This window comes from Mustela putorius, unplaced genomic scaffold (assembly GCF_011764305.1).
Source record: "Mustela putorius furo isolate JIRA1106 unplaced genomic scaffold, ASM1176430v1.1 tig00003976_pilon_pilon_pilon, whole genome shotgun sequence".
Lineage (NCBI taxonomy): Eukaryota > Metazoa > Chordata > Mammalia > Carnivora > Mustelidae > Mustela > Mustela putorius.
This window is the reverse complement of record NW_025422118.1, coordinates 562,181-585,299: the sequence shown is the minus strand read 5'-3', so window position 1 is coordinate 585,299 and position 23,119 is coordinate 562,181. Positions and strand designations below refer to the sequence as shown.

General features: G+C 38.1%; 1 protein-coding gene across 4 annotated transcripts in view; it reads left to right on the top strand.

The window, feature by feature from the left end:
* HOOK3 (hook microtubule tethering protein 3) overlaps positions 1-23,119 on the top strand; it is a 108,924-nt gene that overhangs the window by 11,670 nt on the left and 74,135 nt on the right. For all 4 annotated transcript variants that reach the window (XR_006604080.1, XM_045070957.1, XM_045070956.1 and 1 more), the window contains exons 3-5: positions 13,162-13,234; positions 17,682-17,732; positions 19,639-19,771. Coding sequence is in view for 3 of the 4 variants with exons in the window: in XM_045070957.1 (XP_044926892.1) it covers positions 13,162-13,234; positions 17,682-17,732; positions 19,639-19,771 (257 nt within the window). In the remaining variant the exon portion in view is untranslated. The remainder of the gene's footprint in view (positions 1-13,161; positions 13,235-17,681; positions 17,733-19,638; positions 19,772-23,119) is intronic.

The window sequence follows — 23,119 nt, the reverse complement described above, 5'->3', positions numbered from 1 at the left end:
ATGCCACTGAACCACACACTTAAGTTTAAATGACATTTTATGCTGTGTATATTTTACTACTTGAAAAAAATGTTTTTAAAAATTGAATGTAAACTATGGCAAATTTTCACACACTCTGCAGCACTGCACAGTGCCTTCCCCCACTATCAACATATACACCAGAGAGGTATATTTGTTGTAATTGATGAACCTACACCAAAACATCATTACCTAAAGTCCCTAATTTACATTAAAGTTCACTCTGTGTTTTACATTCTCTGTATGGATTTGACAAATATGTAATATGTATCTACCATTGTAGTTTCACACAGAGTAGTTTCGCTGCCCTAAAAATCCCCTTGGATCTAGTCAACCTTCCCTCCACCCCAGACCTCCAGCAACCCCTGATCTTTTTATTGCCTCCATAGTTTGCCTGTCCCAGAATGTCATATAACTGAAATCATACCCTTATGTAGTCTTCTCAGATTGGCTTCTTTCACTTCTTTCACTATTGCATTTAAAATTTCTCCATGTTGGGACGCCTGGGTGGCTCACTTGGTTGGACGACTGCCTTCGCCTCAGGTCATGATCCCGGATTCCTGGGATCGAGTCCCGCATCAGGCTCCCAGCTCCATGGGGAGTCTGCTTCTCTCTCGGACCTTCTCCTTGCTCATGTTCTCTCTCACTGTCTGTCTCTCTCTCTCTCTCAAATAAATGAATAAAATCTTTAAAAAAAAAAAAAAAGATTTCTCCATGTAGCTTGATAGTTCATTTCTTTTTAGTGCTCCCTCTATAGTAAATTGTACATTTTTAAAGTATAGGATTTGATAAAAATTTTTACCTATCTAGATACCTGTAGAACTATCACTATAGGCAAGATAACGAACATATCAACACTTCAAGAAGTGTTTCAGTCCATGGGGCGCCTGGGTGGCTCAGTGAGTTAAAGCCTCTGCCTTTGGCTCAGGTCATGATCCCGGGGTTCTGGGATCGAGCCCCACATCGGGCTCTCTGCTCCGCAGGCAGGGAGCCTGCTTCCCTTCCTCTCTCTTTGCCTGCCTCTCTGCCTACTTGTGATCTCTGTCTGTCAAATAAATAAATAAAATCTTTGGGAAAAAAAAAAAAGAAGAAGTCGGGACACATGGGTGGCTCAGTTGGTTAAGCAGCTGCCTTCCGCTCAGGTCATGATCCCAGCATTCTGGGATCGAGTCCCACATCAGACTCCTTGCTCAGCAGGGAGCCTGCTTCTCCCTCTGCCTCTGCCTGCCATTCTGTCTGCCTGTGCTCCCTCGCTCTCCCTCTCTCTCTGACAAATTAAAAAAAAAAAAAAAAAATCTTTAAAAAAAAAAGAAAAAGAAGTGTTTCAGTCCTTCCTTTGTGCCACCCTTTCTTATGCCCACGCAACCACTATAGATCAATTTGCACTCTCTAGAAATTTATGTAAATGGACTCACACAATACATTTTCTTACTTGAGGGAGAAGGTATGGCTTCTTTCATGCAACATAACTATCTTGAAATTCATGTTCTTTCCTGTCATAGTTCATACATACTCTATGGATATACTGTGATCTAGTTATGTATTTATTCATCTGCGGATGGACATCTGGGTTTAGTTTGGGACTATTTCAAATAAAGCCGTCTCTGAACAGTAGCATACAGATTGGTTGTATGGATGTATCCTTTCATTTCCTTCTAATAAAATGCCACCCAGAAGTGGAATGGTTAGACCATATGGTCAGGTGTGTGTTTAATATTTAGGAGACTGCCAAAGTGTTTCCAAAGTGGATGTGCTGTTTTTGCTTCCACAGGCACTGTGAACGTTCTTATTCCACCAGTATCACCATCACTTGCTAAGGTCAGGGGTGGTGGGGTTTTGGGTGTACTGTTTATTAAAAAGATTCCTTTTCCATCTTTTCAGAACTTTTGATTATGTTGATTTGCGTAGTGACCAGACACCAACCATAAATGATTAGATTGTTGTTTAATTTTTACTATAGATCAGTCACTGAAAACATTAAGATGTACTCTGTCCTTTTACATCTGTACATTAATAGATACAAAATGAAAACCTTTTTTTTTCTTTGAGTCTTGAGAGAACTGGTTTTTTTTTTTTTTTTTTTTTAAGATTTTACTCATTTATTTGACAGAGCGTACAGAGCAGATAGGAGAGAAGGAGAAGCATCCCCTCCACGCCGCAGCAGAGAGCCTGATGTGGGGCTCAATCCCAGGACTCTGGGATCATTATGTGAGCTACCCTGGAGCCCCAGGAACCCCAGTGACTGTTAAATGAACTTTCTATTTTCAACTTTTTGGTTTGAAGAAAATTAATATTGGTTAAAAAAAAATGACAAGCAGAATCCACTTTAGAGAGCACGGGATGTTTTATATGAGATAACAAGAATTTGAATTGGTTGTTTATGCTCTTAAGCCTGTGATTCTTGGTTAACCTGCAGTACTTGTGCCAAAGAACAGTCAGCACTTTGCCTGATCCAACTTCGGCTCTGAAAGAAATCTGCTTCTCTCCTGACACTACTTCTGCAGGCTTTTCAAGTGATAGCTATATTTTTCTCCCACAGTCAGCAAGTACCACTTAGCCCAGAGGTGGTACTCCTTATTGCTGCTTCCACGCCATTCTTCATCTTCCTAAATCTCTAGCTTTGAATCCTATGACATTATCCACTACCCTTCATTGTTGTTGTCATTGCTTGTCGTTTCGCAACAGTATTGGATCCTGGCACACTGTCGGCTCTCTCCAGTACTGCACTTATCTACATTCTTGGTGATTTGGGTGTATACCCAGATAATCCTTCATGTCCTTGGCTACCACTTTCTTGAACTCCTCTCCATTTACCTTGTCTTCAGTAGATTTCAGGCACGCCTTCCCATGATTACTGTATAATTACTGATAATGTGTAATCCCCCATGATCTCAGTTTTCTCATTACCACTGTCTGATTATTGTTCCTTGTCTTTCCATCTCCCTTTCTCTGTATCAAGTCTCCAATAATTCTTTAATTCTCTTACGTCAGTGGGATTTTAACACTGTCCACCTTCACTGTTCTTTCCTTCCTCTTATTTAGCTGAAACTTTATAGTCAATCATAATTACTTTCCTGCATACACTTTTAGCTCCCCTGCCCCTCTCATATTGTATTTGTTCCACAAAACCACAACTCTGGTTAAATCTAATGCCCTGCCAGTTCTGCTTCTTACCTATGCAGCTGAACACAGCTGGGGAAAAAATGCAAACATATTGATGAATTTCATTTTAAATTTCTCACCACAAAACTGCAAGTGTTACCTTATGGAATCCCACAGTCATACTGTGTTTCCCTAGTGTTTTCATTCGCCCACTCTTCCAGACAACTATCTTATATTTTCTTTCTTCAAACCTCCAGTGTCACCTTTCCTGTCTCTTTTATCTGATCACCTTACAAGGTAGATGCATCCTACTTCTAAGGAAGTTAAAACAAATGAAACAATTTCCATAGAATTCCATGACTACATGTACCCCTCTGCCAGCATTATTTTGACTTTGCCTTGCTACCTGTTATGATTACTTGAAGGAGCTCTATGGGGAGACCCATAGAGCTATAGGGTTGGTGGGGAAGGTTTTTATCTTAAAGTCAGTACTTACACTTTGTATATTACATCCCATTGCCTGTTACCTACAAGATTGTCACTTTACCAATTTGGTTCTCTTTCCTATATCATCACTTTTCCCTTCTCTGCTGGATCATATCTACTAGCATGCAGACGGTTACTTCTTTTATCTTTAAAAATACTTATGATCTCAAGGTGCTGGTGTGGCTTAGTTGGTTAAGTGTCTGCCTTAGCTCAGGTCATGATCCCAGGTTCCTAGAATCAAGTCCTGCATCTGGCTTCTGTGTGGCAGAGAGCCTGCTGTTCCCCCTGCCTGCACTTGTGTGAATTCTCTCTATCTTTCTGACAAGTAAATAAAAAAATAAAAGTAAAAATACTTCTGATCTCACTTCTGTCAATTTCCCCTCCCCTTTGTAACAAAAACTTCTTTAGAAGAATAGTCTGTATCCCGCTGTTTCAGATTCCTAGCTTCCTGCTCTTTTAAATCCACTTTTCACTCGGGGACTTTATCCCCCACCATTTTATTAAAACTGCACTTGTTAGGACCACCAATTATCTACACAGTGCTGATTCTTTTTTCTTTTTTTTAAGATTTTATTTATTAATTTGACAGAGGTCACAAGTAGGCAGAGAGGAAGGCAGAGAGAGAGGAGGAAGCAGGCTCCCTGCTGAGCAGAGAGCCTGGTGTGGGGCTTGATCCCAGGACCCTGAGACCATGACCCAAGACTAAGGCAGAGGCCTTAACCCACTGAGCCACCGAGGTGCCCCCACAGTGCTGATTCTAATGGCTGATTCTCAGCCCTTATCAGGACCTAGCAGCAGCATTCAAAGGATTTTACCTCCTTGTAACACTTTAAAATTTGGTTACCAGGATACTGTTAGCCTCGGGGTTTTTCTCCTGTCTCACCTGATGATCTGTTTTTGTTTTGTTTTGTTTTGTTTTGTTTTACTCATTTTTTTTCTCTTCTGTCCTACGTCTTTTTTTTTTTTTTTTTTTAAGATTTTTATTTATTTATTTGATAGGCAGAGAGGCAGGCAGAGAGAGAGAGGAGGAAGCAGGCTCCCCGCTGAGCAGAGAGCCCGATGCGGGGCTCGATCCCAGGACCCTGGGATCATGACCTGAGCTGAAGGCAGAGGCTTTAACCCACTGAGCCACCTAGGGGCCCCTCTTCTGTCCTACTTCTTAATGCTGGAGTGCTTAAGGACTTGTTCCTCTACTCTTTTCTGTTTGCGTTCACTTACTTGATGACTTCATCTGGTCTCATGGATTTAAACAGCATCCATATCCTGGTGACTCTAAAGTTTATATCTCCAGCATGAATCTTTGCTTTGACCTCCAGACTTAAACTCATTATCTATTCAGTGTTTCCATTTGAGTCTCAAAGACCTCTCAGAATCCGTCATACCTAAAATTAAACTTCCTATCTTCTACCTAAAACTCAGTTGGTCAGAAATCTTCTCATTTCCGTTGTTGGCATTTCCTTCCAGTTGATCAAACCATAAAACCTTCCTTTCTTTCCCCATCCCACAACGAATCTGTCAGGAAATCTTGATAACTATACTTTGAAAATATACCTATGAAGTATATTTAAATCTGGCTTTAGCTCTGATTTCCAGTTTACAGAAGAGCACAGAGGCTAGCAGAACAATTTACACTAAATAATGTAGAAACAATCAGGCAAATCCGGAAAGTGAGCTATTTTATAGGGCAGTTGACCTATGGTCTCCTCAATAAGTCAGTGCCATGAGAAAAAAGAAACGGGGTTGACTGTTTTAAACTAAATTGCCCAAAGAGATAAGAGACAGTAACCAAATGCTTTGCATGGTTCTTCTTGGAAATCCTATCATATGCAACAACACGGATGAATATGGAAGACATTTATACCTAGTGAAATAAGCCAATCACAGCAGGACAAATAGTGCATGACTCCACTTATATGGAAGTATCTAAAATAATCAAATGCATGGAAACAGGGATTAGAATGATGGTTGCCAGGAGTTAGCAGCTGGGGCAAATGATGACGAGTTGTGGTTCAATAAGTTTGAAAGTTTCACTTATACAAGATGAGTAAGTCTAGGGTCCTGCTGTACAACATTGTACAGCAATTGCTATAGTTAATAGTATTGTGCACTTAAAATTTTGTTGAGAGGGTAGATTTCATGTTAAGTGTTCTTTCCACAGTTTCAAAGACAAATGTGATGCATGATTTTTCTCAAATCATAGTTGAACAGATCAACTATAGCAGACATTTAGAGGTTAATGTAGGAAATTTGAAAATAAGTTAACTATTACATGGTATTTGGGGAGTATTTGTGTATTAGGTGTAAATCAGAACTATAAGAAGGTGCCTCATTAGAGATGTACAGTGGAGTTTTTAGGAGTAAAATGTCAAAAAAAATCAAATAATATGGAGCAAGTATGGCAGAATGTTAAATCTCTATGACTGTCATATGGTTGTTTCCTCTAACGTTTTCCCTCTCTGTGTTTGGAAAAGATTTTTTATGAAGATTTATTTATTTGAGGGGCATCTGGGTGGCTCAGTTAAGTATCTGCCTTTGGCACAGGTCATGATCCATCCCAGTGTCCTGGGATTGAGCTCACATTGGGGTGCCTGCTTCTCCCTCTCCCACTTGCCCTACTTGTGTTCTCTCTCTGGCTGTGTCTCTCTTTGTCAAATAAATAAATAAGATCTTTTTAAAAATATATTTACTTAAGAGTGAGAACAATGCACTAGCAGAGGGGGAGGCAGAAGGATGTAGACAGAATCCTCAAGCTGACTCTGTACTGAGCGCAGAGCCCAACATGGGGCTTGATTCCAGGACTCTGAAATCATGACATGAGCTGAAACCAAGAGTTGGATGCATAACCAACTGAGCCACCCAAGCACCACTAGAAAAGTTTTATAATAAGAATTGTTACTTTTCCTGCTACAACATTGGGCACCATCAGTCTAATGTGAACCCAGCAGCCAGAGTAATTTTTCAGTAAGTCAGATTTTCTGCTTAGCACTCTACATTGGTAACCCATTTCACTCAGGGTGAAAACCAAAGTACTCACAGTAGTATGTCCTAAGTGATCTGGACTACTTGTTATCTTTCTGGTATCCGTTTGTTGAATAAATGAATATGAACTTATTTTGAATGAATGAATATGGACTTATTTTGACTTTGAAATTAAAAGAAAGCAGCTTTTATTATCTTTTATCTTTTGTCTCCAAGAATAGTTCACCACTCTCTCATTTTCCATCAGTGATTTCCCCAATACCAGCTGGATCTCCTACAGTTCAATTCTGACGCTAACTTCTGAGTTAGTGCAAACTCCACAAGTTAAGGCCTCAGTCCCACAAAACTGCCCCAACTTCAGATGCCAGGTGCATGTGCAGTCCTTTGCACAACCACACTTCTTCCTGGCTAACTACAATTCAGAAGTTCTGTGAACTCCCCTCCACTCCCCACCCTTTCTGTAATTCTCAAGAATGACCCAAAACTCAGGAAAGCTTTATACTTACAATTATAGTTTTATTATGAAGAATATAACTAGGGTGCTTGGGTGGCTCAGTGGGTTAAAACCACTGCTTTTGGCTCAGGTCATGATCCCAGGGTCTTGGGATCGAGCCCCACATCGGGTTCTCTGCTCAGAGGGGATCCTGCTTCCTCCTGTCTTTTTGCCTGCCTCTCTGCCTACTTGTGATCTCTATCAAATAAATAAATAAAATCTTTTTAAAAAATATATAACTGAAGAATAGTCCGATGAAAGAGATGCATAGTACAAGGTATGGGGCTGCGGGCACCGGAGAGCTCACAGTTTCCATGCTCTCTCTAGGCATACTACCCTCCCAGCACATCAATGTGTTCACCAACTTAGAAACTCCCTGAACCATGTTGTTTGGGATTTTTATTTGGGGTTTCATTCTATAGTTATGATTGAAATTATGAACTCAACCACCAGCCCCTTTCTGGAGGTCAAAGTAGGGCTGAAAGTCCCAGTCCTCTAATCGTATGGTTTGTTCCTTTGGAACCAGCCGCCCGTCCTGAGGCTGTCTAGATCCATCCATGATGAATCACCTCATTAGCATAAACTCAGTTATGGTCAGAAAGCACTCATTATAAATTACAGAGGACACTTCTGTCACTTGGGAAATTCTAAGGGTTTTAGGAGCTCAGTGCAGGAACCATGGACAAAGACCAAATACGTTTTTTATTATACCACAACCACATATTGATTGAAAGACTAAGAGCAAAAGTAGTAAATTACGCCTCTAAGAGCCATTAGGTTAGCTTTCAGAGTTTAAGAAGCGGGGGGGGGGGGGGGGGGGGGGGGAATAGATGAGACCAACAGAGAGAGCATGAAGGTCAAGCTGGGGACACTGGTGGAAAGCCTCTTAAATGAATACTTTTCTTTTTTTAGTACCCCGAGTTGCTGGGTCTTGGCTTAAAGCCTATCCCTTATGTGCCTTTATTGCTTAATTTGACATAGTAGGAGCTAAGCATAATTTGCTATATTTTTGTTCTCATTATAGATCTGAAAGTTATAGCTAACCCTTGAATATGCATTTAATGGCAAGGAACCAAAATGATTGTTTTGGATAATTAAAAGATAATTAGAAAACAGGCTTAAGAATCAACATATCTAAGATGTACTAAGGTTTGCTAATAAAAATGGCCATATTAAGAGATGGAATCAAAATTTAGTGTTGGTTTTGAACCCATCTTAATTTGGCTGAGTTCAATAAGAGTATTATAGTGCTTAAATAATTTTAGCAGTGCAAATGCAATTTAATATGTTTATTTTTGTAAAGGCAATTAAGTGCAGGCAGATAATATATTTCTGGAATTATGTTACAGATTAAAGTTAATGGGCTTTTTTTTTTTTTTTTTAAGTTTAAACTAGGACCAGTTCATAAGTTATAGTGAAATAGATGTCTTACTGGAAAAAATCTAAGAAAATGGCTTTGTATGTTTCATGGGTTCTTTTGTTTGTTTTCCTTAGCAAGAGTGAGGACATAGTAAGAAGCTAAAGATAGCTTCTTACTCATGAAGAACACTCCAGTAAGATTATCAGTTGTTATTTACATGTCTGTGTTATTAAGATTTTGGAGAAAAATGCCTTTATGTTGTTTGGTCATAGCCTGAGAACATTGATTAGGGGGTACTTAGAAAACATTGCTGAAATTGTAAACTCCTTACAGAAACAGTTATGGCTAGATGCGTACATATTGAATCAAAGTTTATTACTAGGAAAAGTCACACTGGATGTAAGAAGATTGTAAGACTACTGTTCTTGCTGTGTTCCGCCCAAGTAGTTGACTGGAAGTTTATGGATAAAAAGTACTTTCACTTTCCAAATGTATTTCAGTCTGCAGTTACTGAGAACCTGCTATGTGTCAGACATGAGGTATTGGGAATGAGTGAATGAGAACAGATACCTGCCCTGAACCATGTTAGTCCCTCTCTCCTTGTGACACAGTTTATTCAGCATGAAGGACATAATGAGCTACAGAACCTTAGTGTTGTTTGCTCGAATCAGTTTTGTGTTGAACTTTACTGATCTGTTTTTAACAAAAATGCTTCAGCTGCCAACTCTGCTACTTAATTATGTGATTGAACTTGGGAAAATTACTTGATTTCTGAGTCTGATACTCCTTAAATGATAACAGGGATAGTAATTTCTCCCTTGCAATGTCATTGTGAATGTAAGTGCCTAATCAGTGCCTAGTAGATTATTGGTGCTTAGCAGCGGTTTTTGTTGTCTTCCCCTCCTGGCTCAGACATGATTCTGAGATTTTGATTTGGTGATCTTTTAAGGAATAAGCAAGCTGTATCATAGTTTTGATTTGCAATATTTTATTCAGTATTTCTGAGTTCTTTTACTTATAACTATTGCTCTAAGTTGCAAATTAAGTATCCTAGGAGTTCTTGCAGTATGTCGTTTCTTAGACACCTTTTAAATTAATTTGAAAGTAAACTCTGCCCCCAACATGAGGCTTGAACTCATGACCCCAAGATCAGGAGTTACATGCCCTACTGACTGAATGAACCAGGTGCACCTTCTTAAGACATTTTAAAGCACTCTTTTTTTTTATAAGTTTATGTGCTTGCTGGTGAAGTTTAAGTATCTTAGTTGTGTGACCCTGAATTGCCACTGAGCTAGTAAGTTCATTCCCTTCGGCTTTGAGTAATAATCATCAGCCACAGAGCAACAAACTCAGATTGCCAGCCGCATGTGTCTTTTTTGGTTGGAAACACTGACACTTAGTTGGCAATGACTGTTTTTTAGATTTTTCAAGTATCAAACAATATTGATTATTTTCTAATTTCTGAATTATTTTTATAATGATTCTACAGTGTTTTAGTAGAATTCACTCAGTTGCTTTTCTTTGCAATATCTATTTTTATAAAAGGTTTTAAGGAAAAAGGACACTTTCTGGGGTGGTCTGCCCATTTTGTAACAGTCAATTCTCTGAAAATTCACCCTTATCCTGCCAGGTGTGGGCATTCTTCCTCCTAAAATTGTGTGTGACCTACTTGCAAGCCTTTTATCCTTTTGGTCACATATAAATTGGATTAGGGATTAAAAAGAGACTCTAGCTGGATTATTTGGAATGATCTGGGTATTTAGAAGTGGGACCAAATGAAGACTGGTCTTTAAACTACTTGTGTGAACTAAAGTGTTGAAGACTGGGAACGTGTTTGCAGCTATCTTCAGCACTGGACACGGAGAAAAAGAAAACGTCAGTCTGCAGAGAGAATGGTATAGATGAGCAGAAACAAAGACTAAAGTCAGAAGGAGAGTACTATCTGGGTTCCTAACAGCTTCCTGGGTCTTTATTCTAGTGCTTTGTGAGTCCTAGTTATCCTTCAATATCGTAACATACCTCAGTGATCTTCCAATAAGTTTCCCTTTCTTGTACAAGGCTGCTCAAAATTCTGTTACTTAATTTTTATTATTCCTTTTTTTTTTTTAAGATTTATTTATTTATTTGACAGAGATCACAAGTAGGCAGAGAGGCAGGCAGAGAGAGAGAGGAGGAAGGAGGCTCCCTGCTAAGCAGAGAGCCCGATGCGGGGCTCGATCCGGGGCTCGATCCCAGGACCCTGGGATGACCAGAGCCGAAGGCAGAGGCTTTAACCCACTGAGCCACCCAGGCACCCCAATTTTTATTATTCTTTTGTTGAACTTCTAAAGCTAGATTAAGCTTAAAAATAAAATGGGTATGAATATCCACATGCAGAAGAAAGAATTTAGACCCCTCCCTTGAACCATACACAAATGGATCCAGACCTAATTACAAGAACTAAAACTATAGAACTCTTAGAAAAATGAAAGGACGGCTCACGGAATGTGAGAAATTATTTACGTGTTTCATGACTGAGAAGGCGCTTTTTTCTTGAATACTAAGGTGGGGGGCAAAACTCAAAAGCAGCTCTTAGAACTCAGTGATAGAGGCACCTGGGTGGCCTAGCCTCTGCCTTTGGCTCAGGTCATGATCCCAGCATCCTGGAATCAAGCCCCCACATCGGGCTCTCTGCTCAGCAGGGAACCTTCTTCCTCCTCTCTCTGCCTGCCTCTCTGCCTACTTGTGATCTCTGTCAAATAAATAAATAAAATCTTTAAAAAAAAAAAAAAAAAAAACCTCAGTGATAAAAAGGACGACCCAATTTTTAAGTAGGCAGAGACTGAATAGACTTTTCTCCAAAGAGAATATGCAAATGGCTAATGCTTAATATGATTTGTCATCAAAAATATAAATCAAGACCACGGTGACATCCCACTTCACATCCACTGGGATGGCTATAATTAAAAGAATAGAAAATAACAAGTGTTGGCATGGCTGTGGAGAAATTGGAATCAACATAACATTGCTGGTGGGAATGTAAAGTGGTGTAAATACTTTGGAAAACAGTTTGGCCTTGTTTCAAACACAGTTACTGTGGGACCAGCAGTTCCACTCCTGGGCATATGCCCACAAGAAACATGTTCACACAGAACTGGTGAACGAATGTTTAAAGCATCATTATTCGTAATAGCTAAAGAGTAGAAACAACCCAAATGCACATCAGCTGATGCACGGATAACCAAAATGTATTATATCCATAAATGGAGTATGGTTGAGTCATAAAAAGAAATGAAGTGTTAATATAAACTGCAATATGAATGAATCCTAAAACCATCCTAAATGAAAGAAGCCAGACACAAAAGACCGCAAAGTGTATGATTTCATTTATATGAAATGTCCAGAATAGGCAAACCCATGGAGACAGAAAGGCAATGAGTAATTTCCAGGGACTGGAGAAAGGGTAATAGGCAGTGATGGGTAATAGATAAAGGATTTGGGGGGAAGATGGAGATGACCTAACATTAGATTTAGATCATGGTTATGGTCCTACAACTCTGTGAATATACTAAAATTCATTCCACTGTATACTTTAAATAGATGAGTTGTATGGTATATGAATTATATCTCGACAAAGCTATTGTTAAAAGCCATATGAAACAGGCTCCAAAAATAATTATGAAATAATAATAAAAATAAAATTTTTAGAAATAAAAAAATAATAGATTTCTAGAGGTGACTTTAGTTGTAACCATTTTTTTTTCAGAAATTTCATACCTAAATACATTTTAATGACATAGAAAATTGTGAGTCGCATGGTACTTCATTTAAAAATATGAATACAATTTAGTGCTGATTATATCAGTTTGAGTGACAGTTAAAATGAAATGTAGATTTTTTTTTCCCCCTAACATTTCTCTCATTGCCATTATATTTGGGGGGTGAACGGAGACAGTTGTGGCATTCTGAAAAAATCTCTGAGCTTAGCACTTGCTAAAGCAGGACAAACATTAAGTGTTCAATCTGTGGTCTTGAATAAACAACTTAAGGTCTTAGAGCATTGGTTTCAAAATTTTAAAGTGAGGATCATGCTGGGCTAAAATTTTTTTTTCTTTCTATAGTAGTTTGGGGAGATTTTCCTAAGAAAAATAAGTATAGGTACATTCATAGGTGCTTTAATTTGACCACACCAGTATTATTTAGATTTTAAGCATTTTGCAGAAAGTGTCCAACTTGTCTAATGCTTAGTATTGCATGTGAGAAAATGGGTTTTCAGTCTATACTATTTATTTATTTACTTATTTATTTTCATTCTATATTATTTAGAAATTGAAATTTTGAATCACTTGAGTGGAAAAGTCAGTTAAGCATCCAATGTGTCATCAGTTTTGACTGGTTTTAGATATTATTGTATCTAAAATTATGTTAATTTTAGTGTAGCTGATTCATCTATAATTAGTTTTTTCTTAATGTATCAACTGTAATCATTTTTCACCTTTTAGTTTTTGATAATACATATATGCTTTATGATGCACAGATAACAGGTCGATTTTAGAGAAGTCTGGTATAATTGTATCCGGTCTCCAGACTGCGTTATTTAGTGACAAATATGTAGTAAATACACTTTTATGTTGCAGTTACGTGATGTTATGGGATAGGTTTCTGTTTTCTTTTTTTTTTTTTTTTTTTTTCCTTTAAGCTTGATAGTTGCATGATTAATATGCTGGCTTTTTCTTATTTGCAGAGATCCTTCATATTTTGATGAAAATTGGCTAAACAGAATCAAAACTGAAGTAGGAGATAATTGGAGGCTAAAGGTATTTTCTTTTTATTTTCCCATCTGTTAAATAGTCTTTCAGTTGTTTGTATATAATAACTGTTGAACTTCCATCTGATGTGTTCACTGAACTTCAGAAACCCAGATTGCCTGTCGTAAAATAATCCAGAATTAAGGATTAGAGGTAACTTGAAGTTTCTCACAAAGATACATACATAGTGTAAGTCAGTGGAACACAGTGACAGTGGGCATGGACTCTAGAGCCAAGGTGCCTGTGTTTGTATCACAGCTCTACCATTCAGTGTCTGGGAAAGTCTGATCATTCTGTACCTCAGTTCCCCATTTGTAAAATGAGGATTGTAATAGGATCTACCTCACAGAAATAAATGAGTTAGTATATATAACATATTTGGGATAGTGCATATGTAATGTTAGTTGCTAGAGTTATTATTAATAATGAGAAAATATTGGTCAATGCTAACTGAGCACAGAACACTAAGAAAATGAAGTATTTTCATTTCTTTTCTAGTAGCCTTAAGTTCTAGTATTTCTCAGGCTTCTTTGAGAAAGTCAAAACCCACAAAAAGAGGGGTGCCTGAGTGTCTCAGTCGTTAAGCATCTTCTTCAGCCCAGGTCATGATCCCAGGGTCTTAGTATTGAGCCCTGCATCTGGATTCCTGCTTCTCCCTCTCTCACTCCCCCTGCTTGTGCACTCTCTCATTGTGTCTCACTCTGTAAAATAAATGAAATCTTTTAAAAAATGCAAAAAAAAAAAGAAAAATACAGTTTACATTGTAGCCTCCTGTCCACCTAAACATGTGCACAAACATAGTTGAACAAGTTTTTTCCATTATTCTAGGCACTGACATTTTGATTTTTAAAAAATTAGTTGCAGGGGCGCCTGGGTGGCTCAGTGGGTTAAGCCGCTGCCTTCGGCTCAGGTCATGATCCCAGGGTCGAGTCCCGCATCGGGCTCTCTGCTCAACAGGGAGCCTGCTTTCCTCTCTCTCTCTCTGCCTGCCTCTCTGTCTACCTGTGATCTCTGTCTGTCAAATAAACAAATGGAAACTTTGAAAAAAAAAAAATTAGTTGCAACCCACTAAATTAGTTTTATATTTTGAAATAATTCTAGATTCACAGGGGACTGCCAAAAAATATAGAGAAGTTCTATGTATCTTTCACCCAGTTCCCTCAGGGTTACATCTTGCATAACTATAATCCAATATCAAAACTAGGAAACTAACATTGGTACAAGTCAGTTCATTCAAGTTTCACCAGTTTTACCTATGCCATTTGGTGTTTGTGTGTACACTTCTGTGTAGCTCTAGCAATAATGTAGTTTCCTGTAATGCCCACTACAGAGAAGACACAGAACTATTACATCTCTGCAAGACTCCACATGCTTCCTTCATGACCACATCCGCACCACATACTCCCCACCCTATTACCTAGAAACCATTAATTTGTTCTCCGTCTCTATAATTTTGTTACACTAAATTGATTTTTATGACCCAGTGATGATTATGACTGCCAGTTTGGAAAGTTCTAGAACCATTTCTCTTTGATATAGAAGGTATAGACTCAGAAATGCAAATGAGTGAGCATGTGAGGTCCCTGGACTTGAAATGTTAAGCTTGGTTTGTCTTTATATTTCTTCCATAAAACACATACTTGATAAAAAAGTAGTCATTGATTGTTTAAATATTGGGTCTGCCAATATTTTGTTTACTAGGCGAGAGTGAATGAATGGACACTGATTTAAGCCACTATCTTAATTTCTAAATAATCTTTCAAGAATAGACAATTCAATGACTTATATATATATAATATTTTATATATAACATGTTAAAATATTTTACATATATGTATATACATTTTTTTAAAAATTTTTTTAGACAAGGAGCGAGGGAGGGAGGGACAGAGTGGGAGAGAATCCTAAACAGGCTCCACACCCAGTGCAGAGCCCACTATAGGGCTTGATCTCACAACCCTGAGTTCATGACCTGAGCCAAAATCAAGAGTCATTCACTCAACTAAGCCACACAGCCTAAATGATTACCTTTTAATATTATAACGTGTAAAGCAGTTCTGGATATTTAAAATAATGCTACTGATCAATTTGTGTTTGCTTGGTGTCTTGACCAAAGAGAGAGTTATATATCCTACCTTCCATGCATGCAGCACACATGTAAAATGCACACTGTCTTCAGTGTCATGAGTGTGGCAGGGACAGTAATATAGAGAAGAGGGAAAACTTAAATTCTTTACATTCAGAACTGGAAAAGTCAGTTCTGATTTGCATTCCTATTCTCTGTATTATATCCTACGTTATATTTCTTCAATTTTAAGGTATCATTGATTATATAGCTCTTTTCAATGGGAAGTAAACTATCATTTTATTATTTTTTTAAGACTTTTAAAAAAATTTATTTATTTGACAGACAGCGGTCACAATCAGGCAGAGAGGCAGGTAGAGAGAGAGGGAAAGGAGGAAGCAGTCTCCCTGCCAAGCAAAGAGCCCGATGCAGGGCTCGATCCCAGGACGCTTGGATCATGACCTAAGCCGAAGGGAGAGGCTTTGACCCACTGAGCCACCCAGGCACCCCTAAACTACCATTCTAAATGAACACATTTCATCAATGAACATTGATTTTTCAGACATTTTAATTTTAAATGTTAAAATACGAAAAAAATGAACATTGTAGAATAAAGGAAATAAAATGTATTATATATTTTCCGCGTCTCCAATTTTTTCTAGAAGTATAAACATGATAGTTTTCTTTATGAGCTGTTTTTTTAAATAAGTTTTCAGGGCACCTTGGTGGCTCAGTTGGTTGAGCATCCAGCTGTTGGTTTCAGCTCAGGTCATGATCTCAGGGTCATAAGATTGAGCCTCACTTTGGGCTCCATGCTCAGTAGGGAGTCGCTTTTCTCCTTTTCTCTGCCTCTGCCCCCCCAACCGCAACATTTGTGTTGTTTTTCTCTCTCAAAAAAAAAATGTGTGTGTATGTATAAATCTTTTTTTAAAAAAAAGGTTTCAGTTTATTTTTTTCCTTAAAATAATGTCTGATTGCATTGGATACAGTTAACACAAATTTAACTGTATGAGTTGGGTCAAGAAAGAAAAGGGAAAAAATAATAGCTTAAGTAGTATAGGTGACATAGTATAGGTGATAGCTACCTGTCATTTCACTCAGATAGCGTATAGGCCAGTGAACTCTTGCTTTGGAGTGGCTGAGTATCTTGTTTCTAGGATGCTTTTTTTTTTTTTCAAAGTAGGCTGCGAGTCCAGTATGGACTCCAAGGTGGGGCCCGAACACATGACTCTGAGATCAAGACCTGAGCTAAGATCAAGAGTTGGATGCTCAACCAGCTGAGCAACCCAGGCACCCCAGGATGCTTCTTATACCACAAGTATCTTGCAGTGCTTTATGCTAGCATTTCAAGACATAATAGTATTTCTTTAACCATATGGCTCCTAAATATTTACTTTGGTGCTTAAATAAATGAAACCACAATCTTTTCTGCAGTTAGATGCTCTGCCACTGAGCTGTACCCCCTCACAATCTTTTCTGACGGTGGAGAGAACTTCGAGACATTATACTTTGGTTACTTTAAGAGATTATCAGTTTTTGTCAGTGTAATTATAACACTGAAAATTTAACATGATTGGAAACAATTTTTTTTAAGATTTTATTTATTTATTTGACAGACTGAGATCACAAGTAGGTAGAGAGGCGGGCGGACAGTGAGGAGGAAGCAGGCTTCCTGCTGAGCAGAGAACCTGACTCGGGGCTCAATCCCAGGACCCTGAGATCATGACCTGAGCGGAAGGCAGAGGCTTAATCCACTGAGCCACCCAGGCACCCCTGGAAACAATTTTTTAATTAATCTTTTTTTTTTTTAGATTTTATTTATTTGTCAGAGACCGAGAGCAAGCACAAGCGGGGAGCAGTAAAGGCAAAGGGGGAGCAAGGAACCCGACTTGGGATTCGATCCAGGACCCTAGGATCATGAACTGAGCTGAAAGCAGATGCTTAACTGACTGAGCCACCCAGGCATCCCTGAAAACAATTTTTTTTTAATAAATCTCTTGAGATCACTTAAATTGAGCCATTGATAAATTGATAGTCCTTTTTTGATGATTAGGGTAGTTCACATGTACTGTTGAATTTTTTTTAGTATTTATTTATGATTAATAGAATAATTAGTTGGTTCAGAAATTTTTAAGATTTTATTTCAGAGAGAGTAAGCAAGTATGTGGGAGGTGGGCAGAGGGAGAGAGAGAGGAAGAAAAGTAGGCTCCCCACTGAGCTGGGAGCTCAGTGATGTGGGGCTTGATCCTAAGACCCTGAGATCATGACCTGAGCCAAAAGCAGATGTTTAACTGACTAAGCCACCCAGCTTCCCCCAGAAATTTTTTATGTTAAATTATATTTTGATTTGTGCTTACCTTTTACGCAGTTGTTTTATTTCTCTCTAAACAGATAAGCAATTTAAAGAAAATTTTAAAGGGAATCCTGGATTACAATCATGAGGTAAGGACTTTTTCTCACTCTGCTTTGAAGTATTACTATAGGATAATTTAATTTTACAATATTTTTCAATAGTTTCAAGTAAAGGAAAATTTACCCAAAATTTACCACTTATCTTCCACTGTATGGTTTTTAGGATGTTGGTTCAGACAGCTATCTATTAGGTAGGTAGTAGGTAAATGCTCTTTTTCACTGTAATATAGATAGTTTGTAGATGATTATTAATTTGTTATATTTCCTTTTCTGCCATCTGTTAACTCTTCTTTTCTCCCCTTGTGAAGGTGGTTTAGAATCATGGTATCATAATAGCCAACTCCCTTGCTTACTTTAGTTTTATTTCTTGGCAGACCCTCATCCCTAGATTAATTCAATTTATCCTCTGAATCTAACATCAGAACAGTCAAGGCATACCTTGGGGGAAAAAATCAGGCAGTAGAACTAGTTTTACTTTAAAATTTCATGATCACAGATGTCAAATGGACATAACATACCCTGGAAGCCCCACAATTTTATCTGTGTTTATACCTACGTCTATACATACATAAATCACTTATCTTCACAACTCAGTAAGTGCTCCTGCCGTCCACCCTATTACTCAAGCCCAAAACCTATAAATAATCCTGTAGTCCTTCTTTGATATCATCATAAGACTTACTAGTTAAATCTCCAAAATAACAGCTTTTTCTATCTCTAACTGCTACCACCTTCTACCAAGCCATCATTAGCTCTTGCTTAGATTTCTAGAGTAGTCTGACTGGTAATCCTGATTTCACCCTTGCCTCTCTACAGTCTGTTCTTATTCTACACTCTAAAACCTGAATATTTTTTTTTAAGATTTTATTTTATTTATTTGACTAACAGAGAACACAAGTAGGCAGAGAGGCAGGCAGAGAGAGGGGATGGGAAGCAGGTTTCCTGCTAAGCAAAGAGCCCAATGCGGGACTGAATCCCAGAAGCTGGGATCATGACCTGAGCTGAAGGCAGAGGCTTTAACCCACCAAGCCACCCAGTCCCCCAAAAAGCCTGAATAATATTTAAAAATATAAGTCTGATTATGCCACTTTTGCATCTTTTATGGTTTCCTGTTGTATTAAGAATCATATTCCTACCTGTTACCATGAGCCACCAGACACTGCGTGACCTCTTTAACCTGTTTACCCATAATGCTAGAGCCATATTCATTCTGCTTCTGTGTTGTTGTTGTTTAAAACAGATTTTCTTTATTTATTTGACAGAGAGAGGTCACAAGTAGGCAGAGAGGCAGGCAGAGAGAGGGAGAGGCAGGCTCCCCGCTGAGCAGAGAGCCCAATGCGGGCTCCCAGGACCCTGAGATCATGACCTGAGACGAAGGCAGAGGCTTAACCACACTGAGCCACCCAGGCGCCCTGGTTCTGTTTTTAGGATTTTCTTTTTTCACTGTATGCTTATAGGAACTTACCCTTCGCATATATTTCATTTCATTTGGGGCCAATTTCCCCATGGAGTCTTCCATTCTCCTTCCTGATATACGTGTTTGGCTATCAGCATTTTGGAGTCAAATGGAGTGAACATGTTTGGGGGGAATCTTACTGTTGGGGCAAGAACCTATATTTAATCTCTCCTCTTTCTGGTACCCTCTTGTTCAGGCTATACTTTAAACTTCAGAGAAATTGTCTTTCTGGGGTGGTGAAGAGCTCAAAATACTCAGTTTCTTTGGTCAGTGTACATACATACCAGATTGGGGTCTAAGTTGTGGTGATGGAGGTTGTTATAACTTAGGTATGGGAGATAAAAACAAATTGGGCCTGAAACTGACATAACAGCTCCGTTGTTAGCAATGAGTTTCTGGTGCTGACAAACTAATCTGTATCAAATGTTTTATTTGGATGTAAAATATAAGTGTAATTCTAATCCTGTTGTCTCCATTCAGATTTTAGGACAGCAAATTAATGACTTTACCCTTCCTGATGTGAATCTTATTGGAGAACATTCTGATGCGGCAGAGCTCGGAAGGATGCTTCAACTCATCTTGGGCTGTGCTGTGAACTGTGAACAGAAGCAAGGTAATTTATATGTTAGTGTATGCATTTAAAATAATTAAGGAAATTAATAATTAAGGGAATAATTAAGGAAAGTAATACATATTGTATATATTACTTAAAATAATATCTTCAGTAATATCAACAATAATATCTTCATAAGGCCATCCTCAAACAATGCCATTTTCTTTTTCTCCCTGCAAAGTAGGCTCCACACCCAACATGGGGCTCCAGCTCAGGACTCTGAGAGTTCAGGAGTTGTCCACTGTACCAAATGAGCCAGCCAGGTGCTCCAAACAATGCCATTTTCTGTAATTTTTCTGGTACTTTGTTTGCAAGTGGAAGAGTTTTGCAATTTAGATTAAACTTGATTGTGATGCTATTCTTTCCCTTTAAGCAGGACTACATAATTCTTTGGATTATTTTTAACTACACTGAATGTGATGAAATTTACTGTTAATTGGACAAGGTCCAGCTAAATTAACATCAGTAATAATGAGAAGGTTAAACTGGATCAAATCAGCTCTGGGCACTTAAAATTGGATACTTTAAATTACAAGTATGAGGGATTTATATCACAGAATTTATTGAACTCATGCATTATGCCAGGGATAGGAACACAGTGCCAGACAGAACAGACACCGCACCTGCCCATGTGGAACTGTTCAGCGAGTGGAGGGGAGGGCAGTAAGCAATGCCACACACAGCTGTGTGATCCCGGTGGTGATGAGTGCTGTGAAGGTAAAGGGTAATGGGGGAGCCGGTCCAGGCATGGGCCAGGGAAGTTATTTAAGCAAAATTGGAGAGAAGGATAGACTAAGAGTAGTCTGAAGAGTAGGAACTGAATGTCAGAAAGACTTAGGTTACCTTTGAGAGGTTTAAAAAAAAACACAAATCTAATTAGAAAACAGTGAGGAAGGGAAGAAGGGTGATGAAACAGAAGGGGACTATTCTAAATAATGATGAAATAGTATTTTACTATTATACTAGACTATGACCTTCATAGGAGACAGATTTTTTTTTTAAGCCCAAAGATTTTTTACTTACTCCTTTTACCTAACCCCTGGTGATGTAAAATAGATTTTTATTTGACTTGTCTATACATTTTAAGTGTTCTTGTGACAAGTTTAATAATGGTCAACGTTGTTTTCTTGAAGCTATGACTAGTATTTGGTCTGTGATCTGAGTTTTTTCTAACAATGTATTTCTCTTTGTCCCCATTCTTTTTAGATTTTTAGCATGCATGCTCTTAAAGTAGGTTTTAGTTTGCTTATTCAGTTCAACTCAAGAATTAAAATAGAGAATTTTCTACACTTGTGCATTTTGTATATTACTAAAATAACTAAACGTTTTTTGTCAAAGATTAGAAGATTCATATAAATAAGATTTAAAACACATTAAATCTCTAAGTAAATGCTTTGATTTTAAAGGGGGTATGAAAATTTATTTAATAAAGTTCGCTGAATTCAAATAATGACCTCTTATATGTTTATTCTGTTAAGAGAGTCATCACCTCTTAGAAGCAAAGAGCTGTTAAGAGTTGGCTAATTGGATTTACCACAGGGTAGAACTAGGAGAACACAAGGATGTTTCCTATATCCGTAGTCCTGTGGAAAAGCAGACAATCGAGCTTCTCACACAGACTAAGTTTCTCCTGTAACACCTAGGTTCGGTTTCTCCCCTGAAATTGTTTATAAATGATGAAAACTTTGAATGGGATTTTTAACATCATATTTATTCAGAGGGCATTCTGTTTTCAGAAACAAAGTTGAGAGCTAAGAATCAAAGTAAATTAATTCCTGAGTTCAGTATTACTTGTTACTGCACATTTCTGATGTATAATGTGAGGCTTACTAAAGATCTTCCATTTGCTACCTGACTGACATTGGACTAGGCACTCAGCCTGTTTCCTCAGCTACAGAATGAGGATGCAAAACCTGGTGGTCATGAGGAATGAATGAAATTGTGTATGAAATTGGGGAAAATAAATGATGCTAAAATTGAAAAAGCAAAGATAAGTAGTAGAAAACACACTGAATTCTGCCCAGTGCTCTACTAGGTACTAATAGAACAAAAAATACTTTTTACACATTAGGAAAACTAAGTATTCTATAACTTGCCCAGGATTTCTCGTTTGTGAAAAGCTAGGCAAGGACAACAACTGATGTCTCTCCATGTTTAAACATCATATTCTTTATACTAATCTGCTATAAAGTCTGGCCCTAAAAGCTAAGTTTTCAGGATAATTTGCTGACCTAGCATACCTCATTATCCAGCCTCATAGATCTGTACCCAATAATCGTATATACTTGTATTTTGGACACTAAAGATTTGTAAGGTTTTTGTTGGTTTTTGTTTTGTTTTGTTTTGGGTTTTGGGTTTTGTTTTGTTTTGTTTTTTTTGCTTTTCACAGATTGTACATTAACATAGTTCTCGTCATTTTACCATGTAGCATTTTACGGTGTTCGCGGGGAAGGGCCTTGACGTGGCAACACCGCTTCTTAACTAACGCTTCCCCTCTCACACCTAACTAACTTCCTAACCTCCCTGTTCCCGCTGTTATTTTCTTCACTTCCAGTCAGTTGTCATTAAATTTTCCTTCCCCGTTATCAGTGCCACTGCTTTTTCTTTTCTATGTTCACAGTCTTTTATTTCAAGAGCTGTTTAGTCATCCTAGCTGTACCATTTTCTCCAGCGTCTTGTGATTTTTTTGTTTCATACCTCTGAGCAGAATATCAAAAAGTACTCCTTTTTATTCCAAGATTTACAGGATGCTCCTTGTTAACAAAACAAAACTGAGGGACGCTTGGGTGGCTCAGTAGGTTAAGCATCTGCCTTCGGCAGATCATGATTCCAGGGCCCTGGGATCAAGTCCCACATCGGGCTCCTTGCTCAGCAGGGAGCCTGCTTCTCCCTCAGCCTGCTCTGCCTGTTCTGCCTGTAGCTCTCCATGCTTCTGCTTTCTCTCTGACAAATAAATAAATAAAATCGTTAACAACAACAAAAATTGAGCTCAGAATAAAGGATTTTTTTTTCCAAATAGTTGTTCTTGAACATTCTTACTGTTATTCTAAGAAATGCCTGTGATTTAAGGGTGTTGTGTATATTTGTATGTCACCACACATTTGATTGGGTAGAAGTATCCTTAGAACAACACTTGCTTAAAAATATGTTTTTGATTAACAAAAAGCTTTGGCATTAACAACCAGAATGTCAGAATTTAGTAGTGCTGCCAGAACACTTTCGTTTTTTTAAATGAGATCCATCACGCAAAGCATTATACAGCTTGACATTCCAAATAGATGACTCTTTTACCAAAAGATCACTTTAACAGTTTCACAGTGAGACTCCGTCATGTAATACTTGAAGTGC